A 26,202-nucleotide genomic window follows, 5' to 3' on the forward strand; every position below is an offset into this window, starting at 1 on the left:
GTGGGAACCTTAGTTTTGAAATAGTGGACTTTGAAGAATGTTTAACGCTGGAGAGGAGGTGCCGGGCTACACTGGTTGAGTGGGATGCTACGGCGCCAGGAGGACTGCAAAATGAAAACCAGTCCACCGCTCAGTGCCTCGGCCTCCTGCTAGGAACGGAGGATAAGAACACAGCACATGTCTTTTTTCACTTCAAGACATTCTTTATTTGATATTTTTTATATACAATATTACTTTTCATCTGTAAAAAGTACATATGCAGGGCACCAGGTTGGAGGCTGCCAGAAGGTTCCCAGATCTGAAGGTTGTCTCTTGCCCCTCTGTTATTTCAGAGGAAAAATAATCTGTGAATTTTATGCAAAGTGAGTGCGGCAGAACAACAGTGCAACTTCCACCAAGAGTGTCAAGGATTGAAGACAACAGATACTGACTAAACGTGCAGTATTCCCTCTAGCTTGTAGTGGTTCCCAACCTTCTGGGCAACTGTAAAGCAGCTGTAGAAGCCAGTGCTTGTTCTCCCTTATAGAACGGTGCACTCATTAACCAGTAGTAGAGCTCAGGTTGCTCTCAGTATGACAGCCCAATCTGCATTTTGGGTCAGAGTACTGTTTCCCAAACCATGGCATGCGAAGGACTGGTGGAAGGTGGGAGTGCAGTCAGACCATTTGTCCTCCAGAGCATCCGTTTTCATTTCCTTAAAATAAGAAGTCAATCTCTAGGTGTTATGGCTGTGGCGAAAACCTTAGAAACATGGAGTAAGGCCTGGTCTACACTCGGAAATTAGGTCAGTATAACTACATTGCTCGGGTTGTGAAAAATCCACACCCCGAGCGATGCAGTTAATCTGACCTTATCCCTGATGTAGACAGGGCTAGGTTGACAGGAGAATACTGCCGTTGACGCAGCTATCGCCTCTTGGGAAGGTGGAGTAATTACGCTGATGGGAGATAGTGTCTTCACTGATGCGCCAGAGTGGTGCAGCTGTAGTGGCTTATATGTAGACATACCCTAAGTGTAAGTAATGCAGAGATGTCTGCCTGAGTTGGTAGAGAGCACAAAAGAATAGCTCTGAAGTGTGAACTGCCCCATGCATTTCAATGAATGCTAATTCAGATCCCAGTGATGATGCTTTAAATGTCCATATTGTTAACCATTTCACTGCTCACCACAATAGGTGGGGAAGGAGAGGAAATATCCTATGATGAAGCTCTACACCAGCATTTCCAAAAGAGACAAGGGGGAGAAGCATGAAGAACTAGGTAGGAGCCCAGATGGTGTATAAATTAAGATCTGTAGGCTTTAACAACACATGGTGGGGCTCCCGGAAGAGTGTGATTTGTTTCATTTTCCAGCATTCAAAAGTTTGGACAACACTGGTTCAGAGTGTGCATCAAGGAATGAGAAGTAACAGGGGCAGTGCATGGAGGCTTATCATCTTTTAAGGTTTGGAGCAGAGGAACCTAAACACCCTGAGCTGACTTGGGAACCACAGAACTCTCTCTGACTTTCCACTGACTTCAGGTTTGTTCTCTGGATCTCCAGAATAGCTACAATTGTATATACAAAAGTCTTCCGTGAGAGTTTTAAGGAGCATTTTGTTCAGTAAGTGAGCAGCTGGAATGTCCTTTTAGCTTTATTGAGTAAATGGAGCAAAGCCAAGAAGGGAACTGTCAGCTGTGCTGGGCACCCACCACTCCAGCTACGTCACTGGGAATTGCAGATGTTCAGCCCTTCTGAAAATCAGGCCCAAAATGTTAAAAATAATGCCTTTGCTCTTGGTGGATCCCGGTCTACAGAGGCCTGATTGGGATGTGGATTACACATTCGTACCTTGAGTGCAGATAAATAGAAAACAGACAGTTTTGGGATCTCCAGGCTGTTTCGCAAAGCCAGTTTGCCACAAGTGTACACTTTGTTTTCCGCTCTTGTTTCTTCCTGTAAGAACACAGAGTGCTGCAGAAATTGCAAACCAAGACAGCAGCCACTTGAATGAAAGCCAGAACTATGTGTTTGTTCGGTTAGAAGATATAGCACAAGACTTGGAGTCAACTAACACTAAAATATCACTCTGTTAAAAAAATAAGTATCTATACCTTCAGAAAAGTCTGTAAAACAGCAGCAACAGAATGAAAGTGACAATGTCCTAGTATGCCACATGTACTCAAGAGAAAACAGAGCTTGAGCTCTTGGTTGCAGCTAACTCCATGCTACAGGTCAGTATCCCAGCTCTGAAAAGGGCTGAGAAAAAGCCTACCACCTGAAGTCAGGAAAACAAGATGGATGCTTGAGCATCCATGTCTGGCTATTACGGACATCCTGCTCAGAACTCACGACAGCCAAACTCATTCTGCTCTGGGGACAGCCCAGAATGCTGCAATGCACGAAGGGTACAGCAATTAGTTCACAAAATGTATTACTCTAGAAGGAGGCCGCACATTAAAAGGAGGCAGCACGCTGAGGGAGATGGGCGATTGCATTCTAAACTGGGATATGGTAGCAACCAGCAGACGCTGGGATAACTAGATGACAGGAAGCAAATATTCTTTATTTAGAACCTGTTGCATGTTTACACACAGGAGAAATGGCACTACTATACATCTGACTGGGATGTACCTCTTGCCATGAAGTGGCTCAGGACCTAAATTCAAATACTTCTTGTGGCAGTGAATTAACCCCAGTGAGACTTACACAGGCAATTAATTTGAGTGGTGGTTCTGTATTTCAAACCAGTGGGATGGGAAAAGAGTAAACATCAGTGAGATATTTGGTGTTTCTATTTTTGGGACTCTAGAATTCTGTCCTTGACCTTTCTCTGAAGAGACTGGCAGCCATTCCGTGCTTCTACTGGCCAGGAGAAGTATGGGTTGGCTGGGGTAGAGCCTGTTACTAAAGACTCCTGGTTTTTCCTCAGTCCCGCTTCGACACAGAGAGACTTATAAAACTAAGGCAATGAAGTGCAGGTTCAAACTGGAACTGGAAAAACGCAGTTTAAACCACAAAATATTAAAATGGAAAAGCATTAGCTCTTCAATTAGTCATTAATTTCTAATTAGAAAATTACATTTTGTGGCAGTAGTAAAAAGAATCAGTTTATTTTAATTTGAAGTAAACAATTACTTGAATCAGAATTATTTACTATATTCATTACTATGACTTTTTTCAGATTAATTTTTTTACTAGTGCTGCAAATTACAGTAATTGAGTAATTAGTACTAAGATAAAAACTCTTGGCAATTGAGTGTTTTTCAAACTCTCTCTCTTCCTCCTCTTAAACTGAAGTTGCAATCTGGCGACAATCATTTGGATAACATTTGTTACTAGAGTACACCATCAGAATTGCCGTGACAAGGGAATGATTTTTGAATCTTTAAATTAATATCAAAGAGGAGTAAAGGAAATTTAGGATTCTCATCCCGTGAGTCAGTGGTTCTACCATTTTCTCTCTCCATGCACGGTTCTTGGTCTGTGCAGTAAGGCCACAGGCTTATGTGCTTTGTTGAATTGGGGACTAAAAATGGAAAAACTAAACGCTACTTTAGATATACAAAATGGAGCAGATTGCAGCCAGGCCACTCAGGCCAAGATGGGACATTGCATACTGGGGGACACAGTGTTCTGCAGGACACTGATGTGCACCAAAGATGAAGGTGGCCGCTGAGTTCATTCTAGTGCACAGTAGGCTGCACTTTCCTGTCTCCATCCCATCCTGTAGTTCCTGTTCTGGCAATGTTCTCGTTATAGAAAGCTCATTTTCAGGGGCTTAAAACTCAGTTAAAGCATTTAAAAAAAATAAAAAAACCTACCCTAAGCCTCTCTTTAAGCTGACATGAGGGGAATGAAGTACTGAGAGCCCAGGCTCAAATAATTAAAAATGTCACAGAAATCAAAGACAAAGGTGTTTCGTGGCTGGCTGCCTGGTAATAATACTTCCCTCTGCAGTGAACTGACATAGTTACAACAGGACTACTGTAAAGGCAGCATGTTCATCCTGCTGGTGTGAAGAGGACAGAAGCACCTCAAGATGATCTACATCCAGCCCTTTCTCAGCTCGAGGGACAGTCACCCTGGGAAAAGGATCTTGGGAGCTGTGAAGAAGAAGATTAAAAAAGGAGGTGAGCAGAATCCTTTTTAGCTCTCAAGGTGCTGGGGCAGGGGTGAGAGATGATTTGCTTTTGAAGATTGAGTTTCTTTAAATAAATATAGCCCACAATGGGGTACTTTGCCCTTTTGTTGTATTTTCAGAAAACAAAATGGAGACGCCTCCAGATTTCAAAGATGTTGGAAATTTGGCGCTGAGGTATGTGGAAATAAATGACTTACATGTAATACCCTGTTCTACCCACTGAGGCATGGTAGGCAGATCCAAAGGCCAATAGCATGAATCTTGTATATGCTTTTAATAGAATAAGCCATCTTCTATAAGGTTGTTTTATTGCCAGCTGACTGGAAAGGAAAGGCTTAAAATACGTAACCAACAATCTGATTGCAGCCTATGCATACAATATTGATTTAAGACACTTCTCTAGTAAGCTGTCAGCGAGAAAGGATGCATGGTACAGAGCTGCCCACTTAAGCAGAAAAATTGTAAGAAAGGAAATGTTTAGAAATTAAAGCAGCAAATGAAACTCACTTTAAACAAACCCTACTGATGTTAACAGGAGTTATTTCTGAATGTACAGAATTCTAATCTACAGATGAGAAGAGAGTCTCAGTAATGGTAGACAAGAGTCAGGACACCTATGCTGTAAGTGAAGACTGAAGTGCACTACCCCCTTAACTCATGCTGTTGGGCCTAAACTCAGAATAGTGGGGTTGCTTCAGCCAGCAATGTCTAGAGGAAATCATAGAAGTGTAGCACTGGAAGGGACCTTGAGAGGTCATCTAGTCCAGTCCCCTGCACTCAGGGCAGGACTATGTAATAACTAGACCAAATGTATACAGGTAACACAGCCTTACTCACTAGAGCTTTGTGGTATATAAAATCTTGTATACACCAATGTCTCGTCTTCCATTGGTGTGTAATAGATTTTACCATGTTTCCAAAGAGAATCTCATGTTGGCTTTGCATTGGGGTAATTTATGGCCCAGATAAAACTTAATAAACCAAATCTGAGGCAGTTTTGGTCTCTTGCCATACACCTCAAAAAAACAAGGCAAGGCTTCAGATTTACAAAGCAGGATTTGTAAACATTGTCCAAATAATAAAAGTGAGAGTGAAAGAAAACCACTGGTTGCATGGACAAATGTAATGCAACGATACAAACTACTGTGTCTTACCTAAAGGGAACTGTGTCCCAGTGAATGTGATGCAGTCTGCCACATGAACCGGGATGGGCAATTTCTGCTGTTGTTATCTTTGTGGAAGTGGTAGAAAAGGCCTGATATAAGGGATTGTGGCCTTTCCATATGACAGGATTGGTGATCAAGGGAAACAGGACACTTAGCAGTGACTTCCGTGCTCTGTGTCCATATCTTGTTTGGGGAACTAACAGCACAGTGCTGCCAATACATTACAAAAACAAATGCTTGGTAACTGTTCTCTGGGTGTGATTGTGCTTCACAGGTCTTTGGACTTTGTTATGAAGGGGGTAAATGAACAGGAGGCAAAGGTCTGAGAGGCACTGGGAATGGCTGCCAGTCTCGGCAAACTGATGCAGATTAGAAAATTCAGACAGGTACAGAAAAAATTTCAAATCCTGGTGCTGCTGGTGCAGTTACGTTGCTTTTTTGTTGTTGCTTTGCTCATGCCATCATCAAAAAAGAAAGAAAGAAAAAAAATGTCTTAGTCTCTGGAATACACCCCATCTGAGTAGGAGACAAGTGTGCAATTTCTTGCAAAAGCCAGCAGCAGCAAACTCCAGCCCCTGGCAAGGAAGTCTATTGTTCCTTTGGCTGCTGGACTCTATATCTAATAACAGGCTCCACTCTGTTGTTTGGGTTCAAAGCACACAAGGTCTCTGCCCTGCAAATGCCCCAGTAGTGTGTTTTGGTCATGTATAAAAAGGAATTATTTCAGTGTTTACTTATCTACAGGTTGAAGAGCTTTGGGGGCAGAGGTTGTTTCTCATCCTGCGTCTTGACTCAGATTAACCAAATGTCTGTCTCCTCTCCAACCTAAAGTCTCAAGTGGTCCATGTAAACAAAACACAGCTGAGTGCAGTCTCTCCTCCTCTTCCTGGAGCTATTTTTATCGATAAGCAGGATTTCCTGAAAGTGTGGTGTTGGCTAAATGTAAAACAGGCAAGGGATGAGCTTCTGTATTAAAAACCCAGTTGTCTAAAGGCAGGAGGTCATCATTGGAGAAAAGCAGATACAAATACCTGGACATCAAAAGAGAAAAACAGGGGTTTAAGGATGGCAAAAGCACAAGGTGTGGAGCCTGATACTGGCCCAAGGCTGGCCTGCACCTGCACCCTCAACAGCCAGCTGCCCCAGACTCCTCCCCGCACCAGCTACTCAAACACCTACCTATCCCTCAGCACCCACCTGCCCCCAGAGCTCCATGTATCAGCAGCTCATGAATTCTATCCCCCTGGAGCCCCAGCAGCCCTCTATCCATCTACCCAGTTAAAGTCTTCCACCCAGCTATGTCCCCAGACATCCTTGAGCATCTACCCAGCCAGAGATAAAAATGTTTTGTGCATCTTCATGTCTTACTGTCATCAGTGCTCAGGGCAGGCTGTGTTCACTGTAAGCTTACATTTATCAGTATATGCAAACTATATGCACATATGCAATATATGCCATTACAGAATTTGTATGAACTGTCACATGAAGTGGCACAAAACTTGGCAGCTATGAAAACTCATCACTGCCCAGTTTTTATATTCACAGACTAATTACAAACCGCAGCCATTGAGGAGACCCTATCACACTGTTTGGGAGTTTATGCCTCACCTTTAGGTACAGTAGAATGAAACAGAGCTCTCACAAGTTATACTTTCAGGTTTTAGCAGCAAGAGACATATCTGAGAAGTAACTAAAATTAATATTTAATATATTGAAAGCTGGAGCTATTGAGGGGAAAATCTGCATACCCTACCAGAGATCACTTAGGAGCTGGTGAGGCAAGGTGCTCAGCCCAGGAGGATGTGCATATTTCTTTGAGGAGGATAGATCTACGGGTGCCACACAGCAAGGAAAGATTCCGACCATTCTCTCCTTTTGCTAACTCGGTTTTGCTGCCCCTCTCTCTAAATTGCCATATTGTCCCGTTTCCCCAGATCATCTCCAGAGCAGAGAGAGAGAATCAGCCTGTTGTGTGTGTTTTCTTCCTCATCGTTAATTTTATTTTACTGATTCATATACACTCATTTTCTTGATTCTAAGGGCATTTCTATACAGCAAATGAAGGTGTCATTTAACATAGGTAGGCATATCTGCACTACCTTTAATCTAGCTAACAAGGGTAACAATAGCAGTAAAGATATAGCTGCACAGGCTCTGAATGGGCTAGCCTCCCCAATACAAGCCTACAGGGGACCTCCGTACGTCCTCGGCTTGCCTACCTGCACTGCAAATCACACCTTCATTTGCTGTACACACATACCCTAAGAGCGCAAGTCCCCTGAGGAGAGGCAGCAGCTTCAATTAGATCCAACTGGAGGAGTAGTGGCTCCTAGGAAACTGATTTCATGTGACCCATTTTCCTATGAAGCCAGAGCAGAGGACTAGAGCTGAGCCTTTGGGAGCTGTGTAGAGACAGGTCTGGGCAGAGTGTGGTACAACCTCTGAGGTCAGCTCCAAATGGAAACATCCTCCAGTCTCTGGGGAACTAGAAATACTTTGAGGCAGTAACATTCTCTTTTTCTTTATTAATAAATGGTTAGTCATTTTAGCTTATTCACTTCCCAAAAAAGTTTGCTAAATGTGGAGTTATTATTTAACATTTATATTGTAGTAGCAACCAGGTGAGCCCCCCATTTTTCTAGCAGCTGTACAAACATATAGAAAACTACAGTGTCCCACCCCTAAGAGTTTACAGCCCAACAGACAACACACAACAGTGTATGAGACAAGTAGGTCAGGGTGAGATGGGGGAGATAGGATAACACAAATAACAAAATGTGTGGAATTCTTAGGCAATCAGGAGCAGCAATCATAATGCCACCTGCCCATTACCATGGGGGAACTTTATCCAGGGAAGCAGTGACTCTGAAAAAGACCTGGGGGGTCATGGTAGATAATCTGTTGAAAATGAGCTCCCAGTGAGATGCTGTGGCCAAAAGAGAAAGTTAAGGGGGTGACGTGTACCTACATGGTGATCAGAAATTTGACAATAGATGACTTTTCAATCTAGCTGACAAAGATATAACAAGATCCAATGGCTGGAAGTTGAAGCTAGACAAACTTAGGCTAGAAATAAGAAGCACATTTTTACCAATGAGGGTAATTAACCACTGGAACAACTTACTAAGAATTCGCCATCGGAAATCTTTAAATCAAGACCGGATGTTTTTCTAACAGCTCTGCTCTAGTTCAATCTGGAATTAATTAAGGGAAGTTCTATGGCCTGTGTTATACAGGAGGTCAAACCAGATGATCACAATGGTTCCTTCTGGCCTTGGAATCTATTAATCAGATTGTATTTTACTGTGTCCATTATGGAAGAGATGATTTCTGAGGAGGGACTTGGAGGAGGGTCAGATGGCGGCTTCATGGATTTTGACTGGGAACTTTTCCACATGTTAGGTGTAACATGGGAGAAAACACGGAATTGTTTGTCTGAGATATGGGGAACTGGGCTATCAAGGGTAGCATCAATCATAAAGGCAAGAGTCAACCTTACTGTAAGATAAAAGGTTGGCTAGGCAGGGCAGACCTAGGTTGAGAAGGGCTTTGTTAGAATGCAACAAGAAGTTTGGAGTCTGATTGTAGTGGAAGAGGGTCAGCCAGAGGAAGGGGTGACAATCAGAGTGATGAGCCAGAAAGATTATTTTAGCAACAGCATTTGAGGGGATTTGAGGGGAGTGAAGCTACAGACATTAAGGGTAAGGGAGGAGGAGATTGCAGTAGTTGAGATGTGAGATGATCTGACCTTGGACAAGAGTTTGGGCAGCATGGACACAGAAGAGAGGTTGGCTTTTAAAGATGTTGTGCAGGAGGAAGTGGCTAGATTTAGACATAGTTTGGGCATATGGACCAAAGGAAAGGGTTGAGTTAAAAGGTGATACCAAGGCTGAATGACAGGGAGAATGGCGGTACTGTCCAATTCACAGAGAAAGGTTGGGGAGAGCTGTGGAGTGAGGAGAAGAGCAAGGGGAGGAGATGGAAAGAAGAGGGCACAAAAGGAAAAAGAAAATGTATAGAAGAGGGTAGGCTGGAGCCATAGGAGAGAAGTGAGTGGTCATGATAAGTAATCAGTTACGTACAACAAGCAGTTACATTGTGAGTAAACGAAACAAGAAATGAGACCGATGATGATTCAGTTCTGGAATCCAGAATCTGGATAAATCCAGCAGAGAAAAGCAATGGAGGAAGGATTCAATATGTAAATAATCAGTCAGTGACATGGACAGTCAAATAGGGAGCAGTCAGTAGAACCCAGCATAGAGAGTGCTTGAGCCGCCCAGTGAGTACCGCTGAGGGAAAATGTTTCTGACAGCCATGCGCTGGGCGCACAGACTTCAAGAGTGGAATGGACATGTGAAATCACTCGAAGAACAATTAGTTTTTAAAACCAAATATTTAGGATTAATAGTCATTTTGCCATTATTTTTCATAACAGAAAGTTTGTGATTTTTTTCTTCAGCCTTTCCTGACAAAGAAGATGTCTCCATCTCCCATTTTTCTTGACACGAATGGTTGAAAAAGCACTAATAAATTTTTCAGGACATTTTCAAGATTTTTTAAACCTCAAAGGTTTAAAAAATGTCAAGATTTCATTAAAATGTTTTGGTAATCAAAAAATTCCAACCAGCTCTAAAGCTGTTTGAAAACCCAAAATGTTTTACCAAACATTTTGTGTTAATTTTTCATTGAAAATTGAAGTTGACAAAAACTTTTGACAAAAATTCAATATTTAGGAAAATTCTACCAGCTCTAGTTCTTAATAAAAGTGAGACCAAAGGGCTGCACACACTTAAGGTGTCCTTTTCCAAAATGCCTACTGCCTCCAATTGTTACCAACAGGCATGAAGCCAACCTGTCTGGACGGAAGATTATGGTCCCTTATTGGGAGGTTGAGAGGAGCACTGTGAGGAGCAGATACACTGAGAAAGTGGACATTCTTTTTAAGGGCAGTGTGTGGCCTCGATCTCACTGAGAACAACAGGTGTGGCAGCCATTTTTAGAGCTCTCTGTGGAATTCTATGGAGTAGAACATTATTCTTCAACCTCTGCTGAAGGAGAAATTTCAGTCATGAAGAATAATGGCAAATAATGTCCATTAATCCTAAACATTTTTCAGTGGAGCCTATGCACAAGATTTCAGTGAGTTTTAACGACATAGGAAGTTTGAAGACTCTATACTGTTCGTTTAAGACCAAACCAATTAATAGATTTAATTTTAAATTCTCTGAATATTCATTCTGTACTTAACAAGATGACACTGTATTTTTCATATATATATATAAAAGATGCTTTAAGTGCAAAACTCAGCTCAGTCTTAACTATGGAGTGTTAGCAAAGCCTCCATAATACGTTGTTATCTCTATATAGATTCCTATCATGGCATCCATCATGGCAGTATCTCAGTACCATTGGTGTGTTCTAGTACAGTAGTTGCTAGGTTCTTACTTGGGGAAAAAAGGTGGAAGAAGATCCATTACTTGGGACACTTAAAACCAGACTGGATGAAATACTGGAGAACAGACTGCATTACCCTCTGGAAGATGGACTAGATGTGCCCTAGTAGAACCACTTCTAGTTAACAAATTTGACTAAACAAAAATATTTAAAGATCTCTAAAATTTGAAAACATGCTGAGTCTGGCTTCCAATTAAAAGTCATCCCCACTAAACAAACATTCTGCAGACAAAATACAGAAAAAATACCCAATAAATTTGTGGTGGATTTTTCTACCATGCCATATTTTCCCATTCACAGTCCCCCCAGCTTGGGCATTGCAACATGTAGGCAGAGTAGATTCTGCAAGATCAGTGCCTTGGGACTTGGTCATGTAAAACATATTGATTCACTGCAGCTAAAATTAAATGATCGCCCAATGAATGGAATTTATTTAGAGGTGATAACCTCTCCTTTTCCCTGGCAGTTTGTGTTCTGACTAGAGATACAAGAAATCAAACTGAGGTCTTAAGAATAATAAGGTCACACTTCTGTTATTGGGGGATTTTTGCTATGGTTTCTCTGGACTGGAATGGGGAAACCAGGGGACTCCAAAATAAAAACAAAAAGGAGGAAAACACCCTGTGACAATCTGGAAATTGAAGTGTTAATACAATCTATTCTTTTAGGCACTGGGTAATCATATAGTACCTGGCAGTGCCCCAGGCTATTTTATGGGAATATGCATAAAGAGAAATGTGCTTACTTCAGAGTTTCAGCAAGGAAAAAGCTCTGTTGTACATCGTCATATGCAGGAGATGAGGAATAGACATCCTTGACCCCCGAAAATCCACCACTGACTCGGCAGTACTTGTCAATAGCCTGTAGAGAGGAAGTAAGAACAGAAGAGGCATACTTTACTTGCACTTTAATATTTGAAAAGATACAACAAAGCAAGGATTGACCAATACTGACCAGAGAATACAGTAACATACTCTGCTAATGGTATTGAGAATTACAGCTGAAATAATGGGGGAAGGACAGTCATATCACTGGACTTTGTAGATAGGAGAGCTGGAAGAGTTTTAGAAACTTTGAGGTAGTTTGTCATGGGCTCCTGCAGCAGGTTATTAAGAGGGGGCAGAAGGGATTGTACGTATCACTGGGGGCTGTCTGCTGACCCATACAGCCTCCTCCATCTCTCTTTGGACTCCCGTATGAGCTCTTCCTTTTCTACTTAAACTGAATTTTGAACTCAGCTGCACTGATCTCAGCTGTCCCAGCAGGGCTCCTGGCCTTTGAAATGGTGCAATCCAAGACCCTGAGCACACAAATACAAAGAGGAATCATAGAATCACAGAAAATTAGGGTTGGAAGAGACCTCAGGAGGTCATCTAGTCCAACCCCCTTCTCAAAGCAGGAGCAACCCCAACTAAATCATCCCAGCCAGGATTTTGTGGGAGTGGGGTTGGTGGATCCCAAGTCCTCAAACCCTTGCATGTCATCCAAACTTGTCCACAGGTCAGCACCTAGCTCTCTCTACTTACTGCTGCAAAAAGCACAAAGGAAGAAAGGAGCGAAAAGAACACATTAGCTGTTCAAAGCACCCCTTGTATGAGCCTTGTTATTCTACTCACATCCTCATACTTCCGGCACATGAGAATGTCAGCCATTAAAATCAGCCCCACAGAAATTACTCTGCAATGATTCACAGATTAGTTGAGCTTCCCTGCTGACTTGGTGGTGCCTCCCAGCAGACATGAGCTCTTTGAATAGGCTCACGCAGGGAAGGAGATGGCACAAAGATCAGAGAAAGTGTTTGGCTTCAGTTGCCTGTCATTATCAAACTACAGAACACAGCTACCTGGAGTTCAGTTATCTGAGATTTGTCCGATTAATCTGTATGAGTCTTTTCTCTACAGGTGATTGTAGGCCCGGTTTTCTGCTAATTCTAATTTCTGTTTGTTGTGCTCAACAGAAGCTGAGAGGAGTCGAAGCAGGGGAACAAATGCAGTGTAGAAACAGATGTCTCTATACACAAAGAAAATGAATTCAGACTAAATGAGCTACTCACAATCTATGCCTGAACCTTGGAGGGCTGGAAACAAAAGAGATTCTCCACTGGAAATGTGTGTTTGTGACTATCTGCAGATGCAATCAGGAAAACTAGAAGGGGAAGTTATATGGTTTCCCCTAAAACTGTAGGACTGTAGGTTAAAATTGTCCATATCTATGACTACAAAATCCAGCAGTATCAGTCAAATAGAGGAATAAGTGTCATATCAAAGACTAGGACTATTATAAAGAAACTTTAATTCATTCTGACTCTTAAAAATGAGGGTAGATGAGAGGGTGAGGAAGGGGAACACCAGGTCTCAGCATCACTGGCCTGTCTTTAAAATAGTCGCCTGGCCACAAAGCATGCTAGTGTCTGTACGTTCTTCAGGAAGCAGCTCTATTCAAGATGACAGCAGCCACTGAAGACTTTTGGAGGCTGGACTGGGTCATGCTGGCTCTTTCTGACAGATTTTAATTTCCAACAATTATTAAAAATGCTGATAGCAACATAAATACTACAGGTTAAAAACAATACTTCGCTTTTACGAAGTATGTTACAAACATTAGCTACTTAATTCACACAGGACCACGATGAGCTGGCATTAAATGGCAAAAAAAATCATTATTGCAGAGATAAGGTTGCCCCGTGATAGTTTGTGACTTTCCAGACAGTCAAGTTCAGCAAAATTCAGACTTCTGAAAATGAGGTAATACATAGTTAAGGTAAATGCCTACACAAACTTAACTCTGCCTCCTGCAAGTGGACAATAGCCACTGAGAATTATCTGCATGCACTCAGCTGCATTCCTTGTTAGGTGTAGCTGTACTGAATGGCTGGGGCAACTTGAAAGAGCAGTTATTGTGATATGAGATCTGGGAATTAATTAGAGGAGCATTACAGAGCTGTGACGGTGATAGAAAGAGATCTGGGCCTGAGTCTCCTCATGTGTTATTAAAGGAAGGATGTACATGTGTACCTTGAGGTTCCAGTCGGCATCACTTCAATACAGAATTGTGTAGGTTGTATCAGACTGTGCAACAAAATGGCAGATGAAATTCAGTGTTGATAAATGCAAAGTAATGCACATTGGGAAACAATCCCAATTATACATACAAAATGAGGGGGTATAAATTAGTTGTTAACACTCAAGAAAGAGATCTTGGAGTTACTGTGGATAGTTTCCCTGAAAACATCTGCTCAGTGTGCAGCGAAAGTCAAAAAAGCAAACAGAATGTTAGGAACCATTAGGAAAGGGATAGATAATAAGACAGAAAATATCATGTTGCCTCTATATAAATCCATGGTACGTTCACATCTTGAATACTGCGTGTGCAGTTCTGGTTATCCCATCTCAAAAAAATACACTAGAATTGGAAAAAGTAGAGAAAAGGGCAACAAAAATGATGAGGGGTATGTAACAGCTTCGGTATGAGGAGAGATTAATAAAACTGGGACTTTTCAGCTTGGAAAAGAGGTGACTAAGGGGGGGATATGATAGGGGTCTACAAAATCATGAATCATGGGGAGAATGTGAATAGGGAAGTGTTATTTACCCCTTTACATAACACACGAACCAGAGGTGACCCAATAAAATTAATAGGCAGCAGGTTTAAAACTAAGACAAGGAAGTACTGCTTCACACAACACACAGTTAACCCCATGGTACTTATTGCCAGAGGATGTTGTGAAGGTCAAAAGTAGAACCAGGTTAAAAAAAGAATGAGGTAAGTTCCTGGGTGCCCCTAAACCTCTAAATGTTAGAAGCTGGGCCTGGACGACAGGGGATGGATCACCTGATGATTGCCCTGTGCTGTTTACTACCTCTGAAGCATCTGGCACCAGCCACTGTCAGAAGACAGGATTCGGGGCTAGATAAACCATTGGTCTGTCCTACTATGGCCGGACTTATGTTCAGTAGCAGGGCACTGTAGTGGTCTTGTCATGGGTACTGTAAGCAGTGAGGTGAGATGTAAAAGGATATGATGACATTAAATTTTAAAAAGTGAGGTATTCTGTTGGGGGAGTAGGCTCAGTGTTTGAACGCAGGGCAAATGCAGGCAGTGCCTGTCCATTACAGTGAAAAGGCAGAGCGTGAGTGTTATGGCGGTTGCTCAAAAAGGGCAGTTTTAAGGTTGTGTGGGTATTTAACTTAACTTTAACTTAACTCGTTTCCTGTTTTTCAGAAGTTTGACCTTTGCTGAACTCACCATTCTGCAAGGGCACAAGCTATCACCAGGCAACCTTAACTCTGCATTAACAAAGATTACCATTTAATTTCTTAGGTTTTTTAAAATTGAAAAAGAAATGTTAGTTGGTAGGAGTTAGTGGTCATTTAGACAGGTGTAGTTCTCACCTAGGTTTGCAGTTGATCTGCTAATGCAGCTAGGTACTAATCAAAAGACCTCGTTTTTATATAGTGCTTTTCATCAGTAGATCTCAAAGAACTTCACAACATTATCCCCACTTTTCATATGGGAAGCCGAGGCACAGAGCAATGAAGTGACCTGCCAAGGTCACCCAGCAGGCCAATGGCAGAGCTAGGAATAATCTCAGTTCACTAGTCTTTCCATTAGGCCACACAGTTACTACGTGATTCCATTTTGCTATAGTGTAATACGGATAATGGCCATACTTTGAAATGTTTGCAATGTGTAGTTGCTAAAAGGACCAATGAGAGAAATCTCGATGGTCTGTGTTCTAAAACCTTGACAATTTTATTATATAGAAAAGGTGGGGGAGGTAATATCTTTTATGGGACCAACTTCTGTTGGTGAGAGAGACAAGACTTTGAGTTTACAGGTTTGGTTGGTATGCGGGTTTTTGAACCCAGATTTTCTGGGTCCAATGCCGTTCTCACAGATTGTTCTAAGAGGTGGAGCTTGAGCTTCACATCCCACAATTTTCTGGTTTTAGTGGGGAAGAAAAGCACCTGCTTGGAAAGTGTGGTTCATCCAGGCAGAAAAGGCAGCTGCTGTGCCCATCTTTAAGCAGGATTAGTTTGCATGATGGGTAGGGATTGAAGCCCACTGATTTTGAGTCTGCCATCTTATGATCCTGTATGTGGGGGGTGGGGTCTGTTTAGAGGGTGGAAGTTGTTCAGGGAGGTCTGACTGAAGGATTTCAATATGGACAAAGATTATTGAGTCCAAAAGGTTGAAGGTAAAGGGATGAAGATTGGTCTGAAGAATTTCAGAAGTTTAGATTAAGATAGACCATGATAGAGTTGCTAGGACACTGCTAGGTTCCATCTCACTGCCATGGGTGGTAAGAGGGAACTGAGGGAGAGTTGTGGCCGCCCACCCTTTATGCTCTTTTATGGGAGCCAGTGCAGCCCCAAAGGACAGTGCTAGCAAAAATAATCCAGTCACATGCATAAAATGCATGTGCACCAACAGTGGGATCCACACTGACATATTTGAAGAGCATGTGAAGAAGCTGCCCTGAAAACTGGGGGAAGAGCTCAAGGAAGAGCTTGGTATCCTCTCACACAGAGAGGCACAGGAAAACACTGTGGGCTAAAACCTCCAAAGCTTGTCTCAGAGAAACCCTTACTGGGCCTGGGATTCTACTGATTAGAATAGGGCCTGGGTGTCATGGCTACTGGGCTCTACTGCCAACTCTGCCTCTCACTTGTTGTGTAACCTTGAGCAGATCACCTATCTATGCATCCATTTCTCCATTTGTTATACACGAAAAATAATAGTAATCGCCACCACCAACACCACCAATCTATTTTACAGGGGCTGGTGATGACTAATAAATTATTGTTTGGAAATTGTTTGGGGTGAAAAGAGCTACAGAAGAACAAAGCAGAATAATTATATTGACTGAGCCAATCAGCAATTACCTGTGCTGCTTCCCAGCCCCACTGCCTGTACTTGGGATCATGTGTAAATCTCCACATATACCAATAGGTCTCGATCACCTCTGGTCTTAGAATGTAATATTTTTCATTCTGCCGCACTGCCACTGCCTCTAGGCCACCATCAAATTTGAACGCTTCAGGACCCAGCTTTAATGCTGCAGAGAGAAAAGAGAACAGGAATACTTTATTCCTTTCCAGTCTTTGGGGGAGGGAGTTATACAAAGCAAGCAAATAAATCAGAAACAAAATCTAGCTTTTCTTTGAACAGTCTCATAAATATTTCCTATTGTCAAGGCTTCTGATATTTTTAATGAATAATGTGTTCAATCCCTGTGTTAAATCTACCTATCTTGACAGGAGAATAGTAGTCCCCTTAGAAACTAATAAAACACTAAGAATATAAGCATTTTAACACATTCAGTTATAAGGTAAAATTAAAGTGAGACAGATTGGTTCTTGCTATACATGAGAAAAATGGTCAGGAACATTTTTAACATTCTATTGATTTAATATGGCAGGATGAGAAAAGGGCCGTAGAAGGTAAATTAGGAATCATCATCGCAGATAGTCTGTATTTACATCTAGGCCAGTGGTGGGCAACCTGCAGCCCATGGGTCGCACGCAGCCCAGCAGGGTAAGCTGATTGCGGGCCATGAGACATTTTGCTGACATTGACCGTCCATAGGCACAGCCCCCCACAACTCCCAGTGGCCGTGGTTTGCCGTCAGACCATCCCTAGACCATCATTCTCCACCACTGATCTAGGATCTCTGGCAGTGCATTTAGGCCATTGAAGCTGAGGTGCTTTACAGATCAACTTATTTCCAAGGGTTTATAACAAGGCAGTAAATATTCTGTTATATTTCAAAATCTGTGAACCTCAGGGGTGCACAATCTTTGCCATAAAGGAGGCCATAATGGCATCTTGCCAGGATTTGGAGGGCTGTGTTTCTTCAAAATAGAGTTGCCTGCTGAAGTGCTACCTTTCACACCAAGATGCAGCTACTGGAGACAACAGACCTCAGGATGCCACACTGCACCTTGATCCAAATGGCAGAGCAGCAGGCTACATGACAGAATGCCCTGCTGTGCATGTGACCTGTGGGCTACACTCTGTCTGCATCTGATGTGTAGGTAGGTTTTGCCAGAAAAGAATACAATATTTTTACATGTGCAGCAGACAAAATACAACTCAAACTTACTTCTTCCCCTATGCATAAGCATTATCATACATACAGTTTTAAATGACATGCCTACATAGTATTCATAGTATGATGTTCATTAAATCCTAAAGTACCCCAGTCATGTCATCCTCTTTTATTGGACACCCCAAGAATTTTCACCACAACTCTGACTATTCTGTTGGCAGCTGGTTGCCCAATGGGGGAAGGGTACAACAACACAAAGAGGTAATGCTTCTACAGAAAGGCTACCCCTTGATGTTCTGCTGCTGCAGAAGAAACACCATCTCATCTGCTCTATTCTCTGCTTCTGAGAGGACTCTTGCAAGATGAGACTTTTGCTGAATGGAGCAGGTTGGCCCCTGTCTCGGATCAAGGGCACAGTGTCTGCAAATAGCTACTTCCATAACTTCTTTCTCTAGGCATCACAGGAGGAGAGGACATGTCTCCAAGGAACTGTTTCCTCTTATGGATCTAGATGTATAATACCTGCTCCATCTATGACTCACGTATAGAAACCGAATTACCTGAGCAGGAAGGATATGGAGCGTGGTGCTGCAGTGGCCACTGAAGCTGAGACCAGGGATCTGAAGGGAGTGCTTTCACTTTCCGGAAGAAGAATAGAGCAGGGAGTGCTTCTCCCGGCACTTGTATCTGGAATCAAGGCAACACATGGAATGCAGCACACTCTTATAATAAACGAGATGGCCTCAGTGTCAATCTGGCTGGACTTTTAATGCCTCTTTCATGAACTCTTCCAGGAGTTTGAACCACTGCTTCTACTCAAGGCACGGCAGAGGAGGAAAGACAATTTAAACTGAGTATCCTGTTGGACAGCATCCTTCTTCCATGCAAAGAAACATCTGGTATTGGGGTCCATCATCGATATTTTACTACAGTCTAACACACTGTTCAAATCCAGATGTTTTATCTAGGTGTCCAGGAGATTGAGGGGCCTCAATCTAGGCAGTGGGGGCAAACAGAGAATGATTTTGGAAACACACAAGAGTGTAGAATTAAAGTATAACAGGACTGGCTCCTAAACAGACTTTAGCCAAGTGAAGGTGATTTCCATGGGAGCTGTGGGTGTTCAACACTGTTAAAATTAGGGCACTTATTCATGTGCTTAAGTATGGATTTAGGAACCTAACTCTTGAGACTTTAGTCCTAATTTTGCCTAGAAACTAACTATCTAGTGAAAAGGAAAGAAAGAGTCGGAAAACCAAATGTTTTCTTGTCGTCAATGTTGCTTTCTGACCTATAATATAAAAACTGAGGAAGAGACCCTCAGTAGTTTGTAGCTGCAGAACCAGTCCATCAGTATATAGTGTCATTTTACATTTCCTAGGAGAACAACTATCACATCTGTCCCACATTTCCTTTGTCTGTTTATCTGATTATAGCCAGTCTTGGAACAGGGCCAGTACCTGCTCTTACTTTGGCCCTACCTTGTCTGAAGTCATATTCATGAATCAATTACTTATGCAGTTTGTGTTATTGGGAATGGCAGGATTTACCACTATGGATAAAACCAATTAATCCAGTATCCAAGTCACTGACAGTTACCATAATCAGAATCTTCGGAGGAAGATGCAAGAAACGTCCTCATGGACAACTGTAGAATAAACAGCCCACAGACAGTTTCTAAACTCTGTCAGTTAATGGCTGGGGTATGTTCTTAAGTATAAATGTCTATGTCCTTTATTAAATAAAACCCCTATATAACACAAACCTGGGTGTTCTCAGTATCCATATGTGTCTACCCGTTTTTGGAATCTTGCTAAACTCTTAATTTCTATAGTATCCTTGAGACAGTGCTTTCTGCCGGTTGATTTATCAGGTTTCAGTTTGTTGCCTTTCCAATTTCATTGACTGTCCTCTTGTGTTATTTGAATAGATAAAAAGGAGTGGTCAAAATACCCTCTTCACAATACCATTCTTTTTTTATATACCTCTATCATGTCCCTTATTAGTCTCACTATACTAAATAGAACAATATTATGCCCCAAGTCACACTGGTGTAAATCTGGAGTAACTTCACTAAAGTCAACTGAGTTACTTTGGATTAACAGTAGTGTAACAATAGAGCTTGGCCTCCAAAGTTTTCACTCATCACATAGAAACTTCTCCAGGCCCCATATCGTTTTTGTTGGTCGAATCGATTGCCTTTATTTACTTATATCTTTGATGAGATGGAGTGACAGGAAATGAACACAGTATTGCAGATGATGGTGTCCTGTGATTTATATGATGACATTATTATAGGGGAAGTTGGTAGTGACCCATCCACCCTTTTACAATTCCTAACACTTTCTATTATAAAGGATTCTTGCCATAATTTCTTTGAGGAAATTCTCATCCCTCCATTGTTTGTAACAGCCTTTGATATTTGGCAGGGAAATGTTCTCAGGATACAGAAAGAAAATTTCTTATGAAAATTCCATTCAACTTTTGCTGAGAAATGTCAAAAGAATACAATGTGATTTCTCTTCTCTCAAATGCATTCCTCAAAGCAGTCGCAGCTGCCCTGAGAATACCTGGAAGCTGCCAGTGCAGCTGTAGCACGGGTGTGATGAAGAACAGAGTTGGGCTGGGCTCCCCTGCCCCAGACCCAGCACATGGCCTTAATATGCCCCCTCTGAGAGTACTTCATAGTGCAAGAGCTCCCCCAACTCCCACGGTGGGAGAGAGCTAGAGATAAGGGCTGGGCCAGGCCAGGCGCTCTCGCACTGATCGCAGCACCTGGACCTAGAGGTTCATTCCCCACTCTGGGATAACAGCCTCCTCCTGCCGTTAGCTAACTCAAATGGTAACAGTTTGTGCTGCAATCCAGAAGACTCAGGATTGAAACCCTAATATTTATTGGGGAGATTGTTACCTTGCACATAGGAGAATTTATTTTAACCTTTTTCCTTTAAAACACCCAGGAAATTAAATAAAAAAAATGTTAAATGAACATTATTTAGGTTGCCATGTCAAGCACTTGAAAGTTAGGAAATGCTAAATTTATGGTTGCTCAAAGAACTTTGTTCTACCCCCTTTTGCCCATGCATTATGATACAGTATATAAATATGTAATCACAAGCTATTTTTTCCATAGGATGGATCATTCAGTTCACAGGATGGATGGATGAGGTGCACAAGCAACCATAAATCTGGCATTTCACAAGTTCTGAGTACTTGAATTTAAAAAAGAAATATTCTTTTACTATAGCTTTTTTTATGTAATAGTTTTTAAAATATTATCTATCCCCTTTCTTATATAGCCTGACATTTTATTTGCTTTTTTAACTGCTGCTGCACATTGAGCAGATTCATTGAGTTGTCCAGGTCTTTCTGTCTTGAGTTGCTACTCTTAATTTAGAACCCACTAAGGTCAATGAGTATTTGTAATTACTTCTTCCAGCATGCATTACTTGCATTTGTCAGCAGTGAATTTCATCTGCCACTATGTTGCCTATTCCCACTGCAGTTTCTCACAATCTTTTCTAGCCTTAACAATCTTGAATTATTTTGTATCACCTATAAATTTGGCACCCATTATACATCCTTTTTCCAAGGGAGTTTAAATATATTAAACAATGCTAAAATCCTGATCCCTGGGGTCAGCATCCACTTTTGCCATGATGAAAATTTGACCATCTATCTGTATTCTTTGTTTTCTGTCTCTTAGCTAGTTTCTAATCCATGACAATAATTTAAGTAGTCATGTGGAGAGATACAGCTTTCTCAATAGCTCATTTGTGAGGAACTTTGAGAAAGGCTTTTTGAAAGTCCATTTCTCCTTTATTCACAATTTTACTGACACACTCAAAGAGCTCAATGATAAGAGAAGCATAACTTTCTTTTACAGAAGCTGTTTTGGTTTGTCTGTGTCTTATCAAGGAGACCTAGGTATTTTCGGTCTGCCCAGTGGTCGCTTGTGGTCTCTGGGGATCCAGTCACTGATGCGGGTTATCCACCTATTGTCTTGCTTGTGGACTACATGATATGCCCATTTTTGCTTTGTGTCATACATTACCTGCACTACATCGGTCACCTCTGTACGCCTTCTGATCTCCTCATTCAGCATATGATCATGGAGCGATGTCTTACACATTCGCTTTTCCATTGCTCTCTGGGTGACAGCGAATTTTTCTTCCTCCAGTTTTGTCGTTGACCAGCTCTCTGCTCCATATATCATTGCTGGCAGAACAGTGGAGTTAAACAGTTCTTTCCTTTTCTTCATGGGCAGTTCATCATCCGTTAGAGACGTCTTTATTTTGTTGACACTTGCCCACCCCGCCTTTTGCCTCCTACTGCATTCCCCTTTGAATAATTTGTCTCTGCTCAGCTCCTGACCCAGGTAAATATATTTGTCAACCTCCTCGATTTCTTTGCCATTTACAGTGATGATTTCTTCTGCACAATGTTCATTCTGCATCCACTTCGACTACATCACCCCATGCAAAAATGGACAAACACAAAAAAGTGGGGTGAGACATCAGAAGTGAAAACGTCTGAGTCTTATAACCACATTGAAGGGGATGTCAAAAGTAAAAAGTTGAGGGGACACAAATTCAAATGAGAAGATAAAAACTGAACTGGTGTGAGTGCAACCTCTTTGTGGCTGGAGTAGGAAAGCTTTTTTTTTTTCTTGTGTCTCTTGCTGGCAATATAGCTTATATATTGTAGCTGATGGCATGTGGGGATAAACTCAAGACATCTTCATTCTAGAGAAAACTTTCACTAAAATGAACCACAAACACAAAGAAATCAAGAATAAAAGCAGCAGACTGATCCTCAGCTCCCCAGGCTGTGCGAAGGCTTGCCCTTTAAAGTCAAACATTTAAAAGAATTTTATCACTGATTTTTTTAATGAAGTTAAATATAATGATGCTCAAGAATGCTTATGCAATATTACTTCAGCATACTTTTCCCTTCCTTTGATTTGTATGAATTTTGTGTAAATGAAACTTAACCAGGAATGGAGCTCTAGATTCACCCAAAGACGGAAACAGCGGCGAGCACATTGCAAGCTGTAGTACAGTGATTTGCAAATACCCTCAGCCTTGACCTTGAAGTACCATCTATACTCTACTGTCAATAAGAACAGACCCAGTTTCCAGGTTGCTGGTACTATTTGAAAATTCCCTTGACTGGATCAGTTGATTGTGCTTTGTTAAGTGTGTGAGTTCTCTAATTCAAACTATCATTCAGGATAGCCAAAACTATACAAAAAGAAAAGGAGTACTTGTGGCACCTTAGAGACTAACCAATTTATTTTAGCATAAGCTTTCGTGAGCTACAGCTCACTTCATCGGATGCATACTGTGAAAGGTGTAGAAGATCTTTTTATACACACAAAGCATGAAAAAATACCTCCCCCCACCCCACTCTCCTGCTGGTAATAGCTTATCTAAAGTGATCACTCTCCTTACAATGTGTATGATAATTAAGGTGGGCCATTTCCAGCACAAATCCAGGGTTTAACAAGAACGTCTGGGGGGGGGGTAGGAAAAAATAAGGGGAAATAGGTTACCTTGCATAATGACTTAGCCACTCCCATTTGCAAATTGGATACAATTAACTTAGGCTTGAATAGAGACTGGGAGTGGCTAAGTCATTATGCAAGGTAACCTATTTCCCCTTGTTTTTTCCGACCACCCCCCCTCCTCAGACGTTCTTGTTAAACCCTGGATTTGTGCTGGAAATGGCCCACCTTGATTATCATACACATTGTAAGGAGAGTGGTCACTTTAGATAAGCTATTACCAGGAGGAGAGTGGGTTTGTGTGTGTGTGGGGGTGGTGGTGGTGAGAAAACCTGGATTTGTGCTGGAAATGGCCCAACTTGATTATTATACACATTGTAAGGAGAGTGATCACTTTAGATAAGCTATTACCAGCAGGAGAGTGGGGTGGGGGGAGGTATTTTTTCATGCTTTGTGTGTATAAAAAGATCTTCTACACTTTCCACAGTATGCATCCGATGAAGTGAGCTGTAGCTCACGAAAGCTTACGCTCAAATAAATTGGTTAGTCTCTAAGGTCCCACAAGTACTCCTTTTCTTTTTGCAAATACAGACTAACACGGCTGTTACTCTGAAACCTGTCAAAACTATACAGACCACCATAATCTTAACAAATCAATTATAACTGCAAATGAAACGCAAACCAGAGGCTCAGTTACATAATAGTTGTATGAAGTGCTGGTTGTGGGGCCCATGCACACATTTCTGCACCATCTCTAAGGTTTGGTCTTTTAATAGTGAGGGGACAGAGTTCAGGGAATACACAACAGGGATTATGTAACTTCTGGTTGCCAGGGGTGTTTGCTATAAATGGAGACAGCATACCCTTATCAATGAGAGACCTGAGGTAATGGAAAGGGCTAGCTTTATTTGGACTATCCTCGTTGACAAATGTGTCCATCGGTGTTCAATGATATAATTGAGAGCTACTGAGTTTCAATGCCCCAAAATCTTCAAGTTTAATTTAATAGCCTTTAACATTTCACTGTCTTCATTTTCAAACTGATTCACAATTTCACCAAACTGTTGGAACTGCTGTACAATCTGCACCTGTTTGTGAACTTGTACAGCCAGCAAAAATGTACCAGTGTTCATTTTAGCCAGAGGCAGGAGAGCACTGGCATGACAAATGGGATTTTTGAACCATGGAAAACAGCAATTCACCAGTGTGACTTCAAATTGTAACGATTTCACACACTAATTTATGTTTCAAGAGGGTGAGGCTGACTTCAAATTGTAACGATTTCACACACTAATTTATGTTTCAAGAGGGTGAGGCTGATCATCTGAATGATCTGCACACAAAACTATATTTAGAAAACAAGTCAGGGATAGACATAGAAGACCAAACATAAAAGTCTTAAGATCTGATTCTACATTCACTTACACTGGCGCATAAATCAGGAGTAACTCCAGTTAAGTCAAGAAAGTTACGCTGGCATAAAAATGATGTGAGTTAGGGCCTGGCTACACTTGCAGATGTAGAGCGCTGTGAGTTAAACCCGCCCTTCGTACAGCGCAGTAGGGAAAGCCCTGCAGTCTGTCCACACTGACAGCTGCAAGCGCACTGGCGTGGCCCCATTTGCGACACTTGCAGGGCATTGGGAGTGGTGCATTGTGGGCAGCTATCCTACAGAGCACCTCTTCCCATTCTGGCGCTGTGGCTTGTGGGAAGGAGGCGGGGGTGCGGGGCATTCTGGGTCCTGTCCCAATGCCCCGTGATGCATCGGTTCGCATCCCAGCAATCCCTGTGCTTCGGTCCACATTTGGTGCCATGTTTCAACGTTTTTTGTACTGTGTGCTCTGTCTTCTCTTTTGGTCTGCGGGAATGGAGCCCAAACTGCTGAGGAGTATGCTGATGAATCTCACCAGCACATCACGTTTGGCAGTCGACTTATTCCTTATGATCCAAAGTGACAGTGAGGGCTCGACGATATTGACTCAAGTAATGCATACGACATGAGTTTGCTTGTGGCATTCACAGACATGCCCACCACTGTGGAACGCTGCTTTTGGGCTCGGGAAACAAGCACTGAGTGGTGGGATCACATCGTCATGCAAGTCTGGGATGACGAGCAGTGGCTGCAGAACTTTTGGATGAGAAAAGACACTTTCATGGGACTGTGTGAGGAGCTTGCCTCCACCCTACGGCGCAAGGACACGAGATCGAGAGCTGCCCTGACGGTGGAGAAGCGGGTGGCTACTGCAATCTGGAAGCTGGCAACTCCAGACAGCTACAGATCGGTCGCTAACCAGTTTGGAGTGGGAAAGTCGACCGTTGGAATTGTGTTGATGCAAGTGTGCAGGGCCATTAATCGCATCCTGCTCTGAAGAACCGTGACTCTGGGTAACGTACATGACATTGTGGATGGATTTGCACAAATGGGTTTCCCTAACTGCAGGGGGCGATAGATGGCATGCATATTCCAATTCTGGCACCAGCCCACCTAGCCTTCGAGTACGTTAATCGGAAGGGGTATTTCTCTATGGTTCTCCAGGCGCTTGTGGATCACCATGGGCGTTCCATTGACATTAACGCAGGCTGGCCCGGAAAGGTGCATGATGCACACATCTTTCAGAACACTCGCCTGTTCAGGAAGCTGCAAGCCGGGACTTTTTTCCCAGACCAGAAGATCACCGTAGAAGATGAAATGCCCACTGGGATCCTTGGAGACCCCGCTTACCTTTTAATGCCGTGGCTCATGAAATCCTACACAGGGAGCCTTGACAGCAGCAAGGAGCGGTTCAACAACAGGCTGAGCCAGTGCAGAATGACTGTGGAGTGTGCTTTTGGCCGTTTAAAGGGCTGCTGGCGCTCTCTGTATGGGAAGCTGGACCTGGCCGATGACAGCATCCCGACG

The 26,202-nt window shown here is 42.3% G+C and overlaps 1 protein-coding gene across 1 annotated transcript in view; it reads right to left on the bottom strand.

Annotated features, from left to right (window-relative positions):
* Positions 1 to 188: 188 nt before the first annotated feature.
* Positions 189 to 26,202, bottom strand: part of MAN1A2 (mannosidase alpha class 1A member 2) — a 301,819-nt gene continuing 275,805 nt past the window's right edge. Inside the window, exons 11-13 of the mRNA XM_084648770.1 lie at positions 16,632 to 16,804; positions 11,492 to 11,607; positions 189 to 6,320 (exon numbers count right to left, since the gene is read on the bottom strand). Of these exons, the coding sequence (XP_084504896.1) occupies positions 6,188 to 6,320; positions 11,492 to 11,607; positions 16,632 to 16,804 (422 nt within the window). The 3' untranslated portion in view covers positions 189 to 6,187. The remainder of the gene's footprint in view (positions 6,321 to 11,491; positions 11,608 to 16,631; positions 16,805 to 26,202) is intronic.

Source organism: Lepidochelys olivacea (genome assembly GCF_965140295.1).
Source record: "Lepidochelys olivacea isolate rLepOli2 genome assembly, chromosome: 1".
In the NCBI taxonomy this organism is placed as follows: domain Eukaryota; kingdom Metazoa; phylum Chordata; order Testudines; family Cheloniidae; genus Lepidochelys; species Lepidochelys olivacea.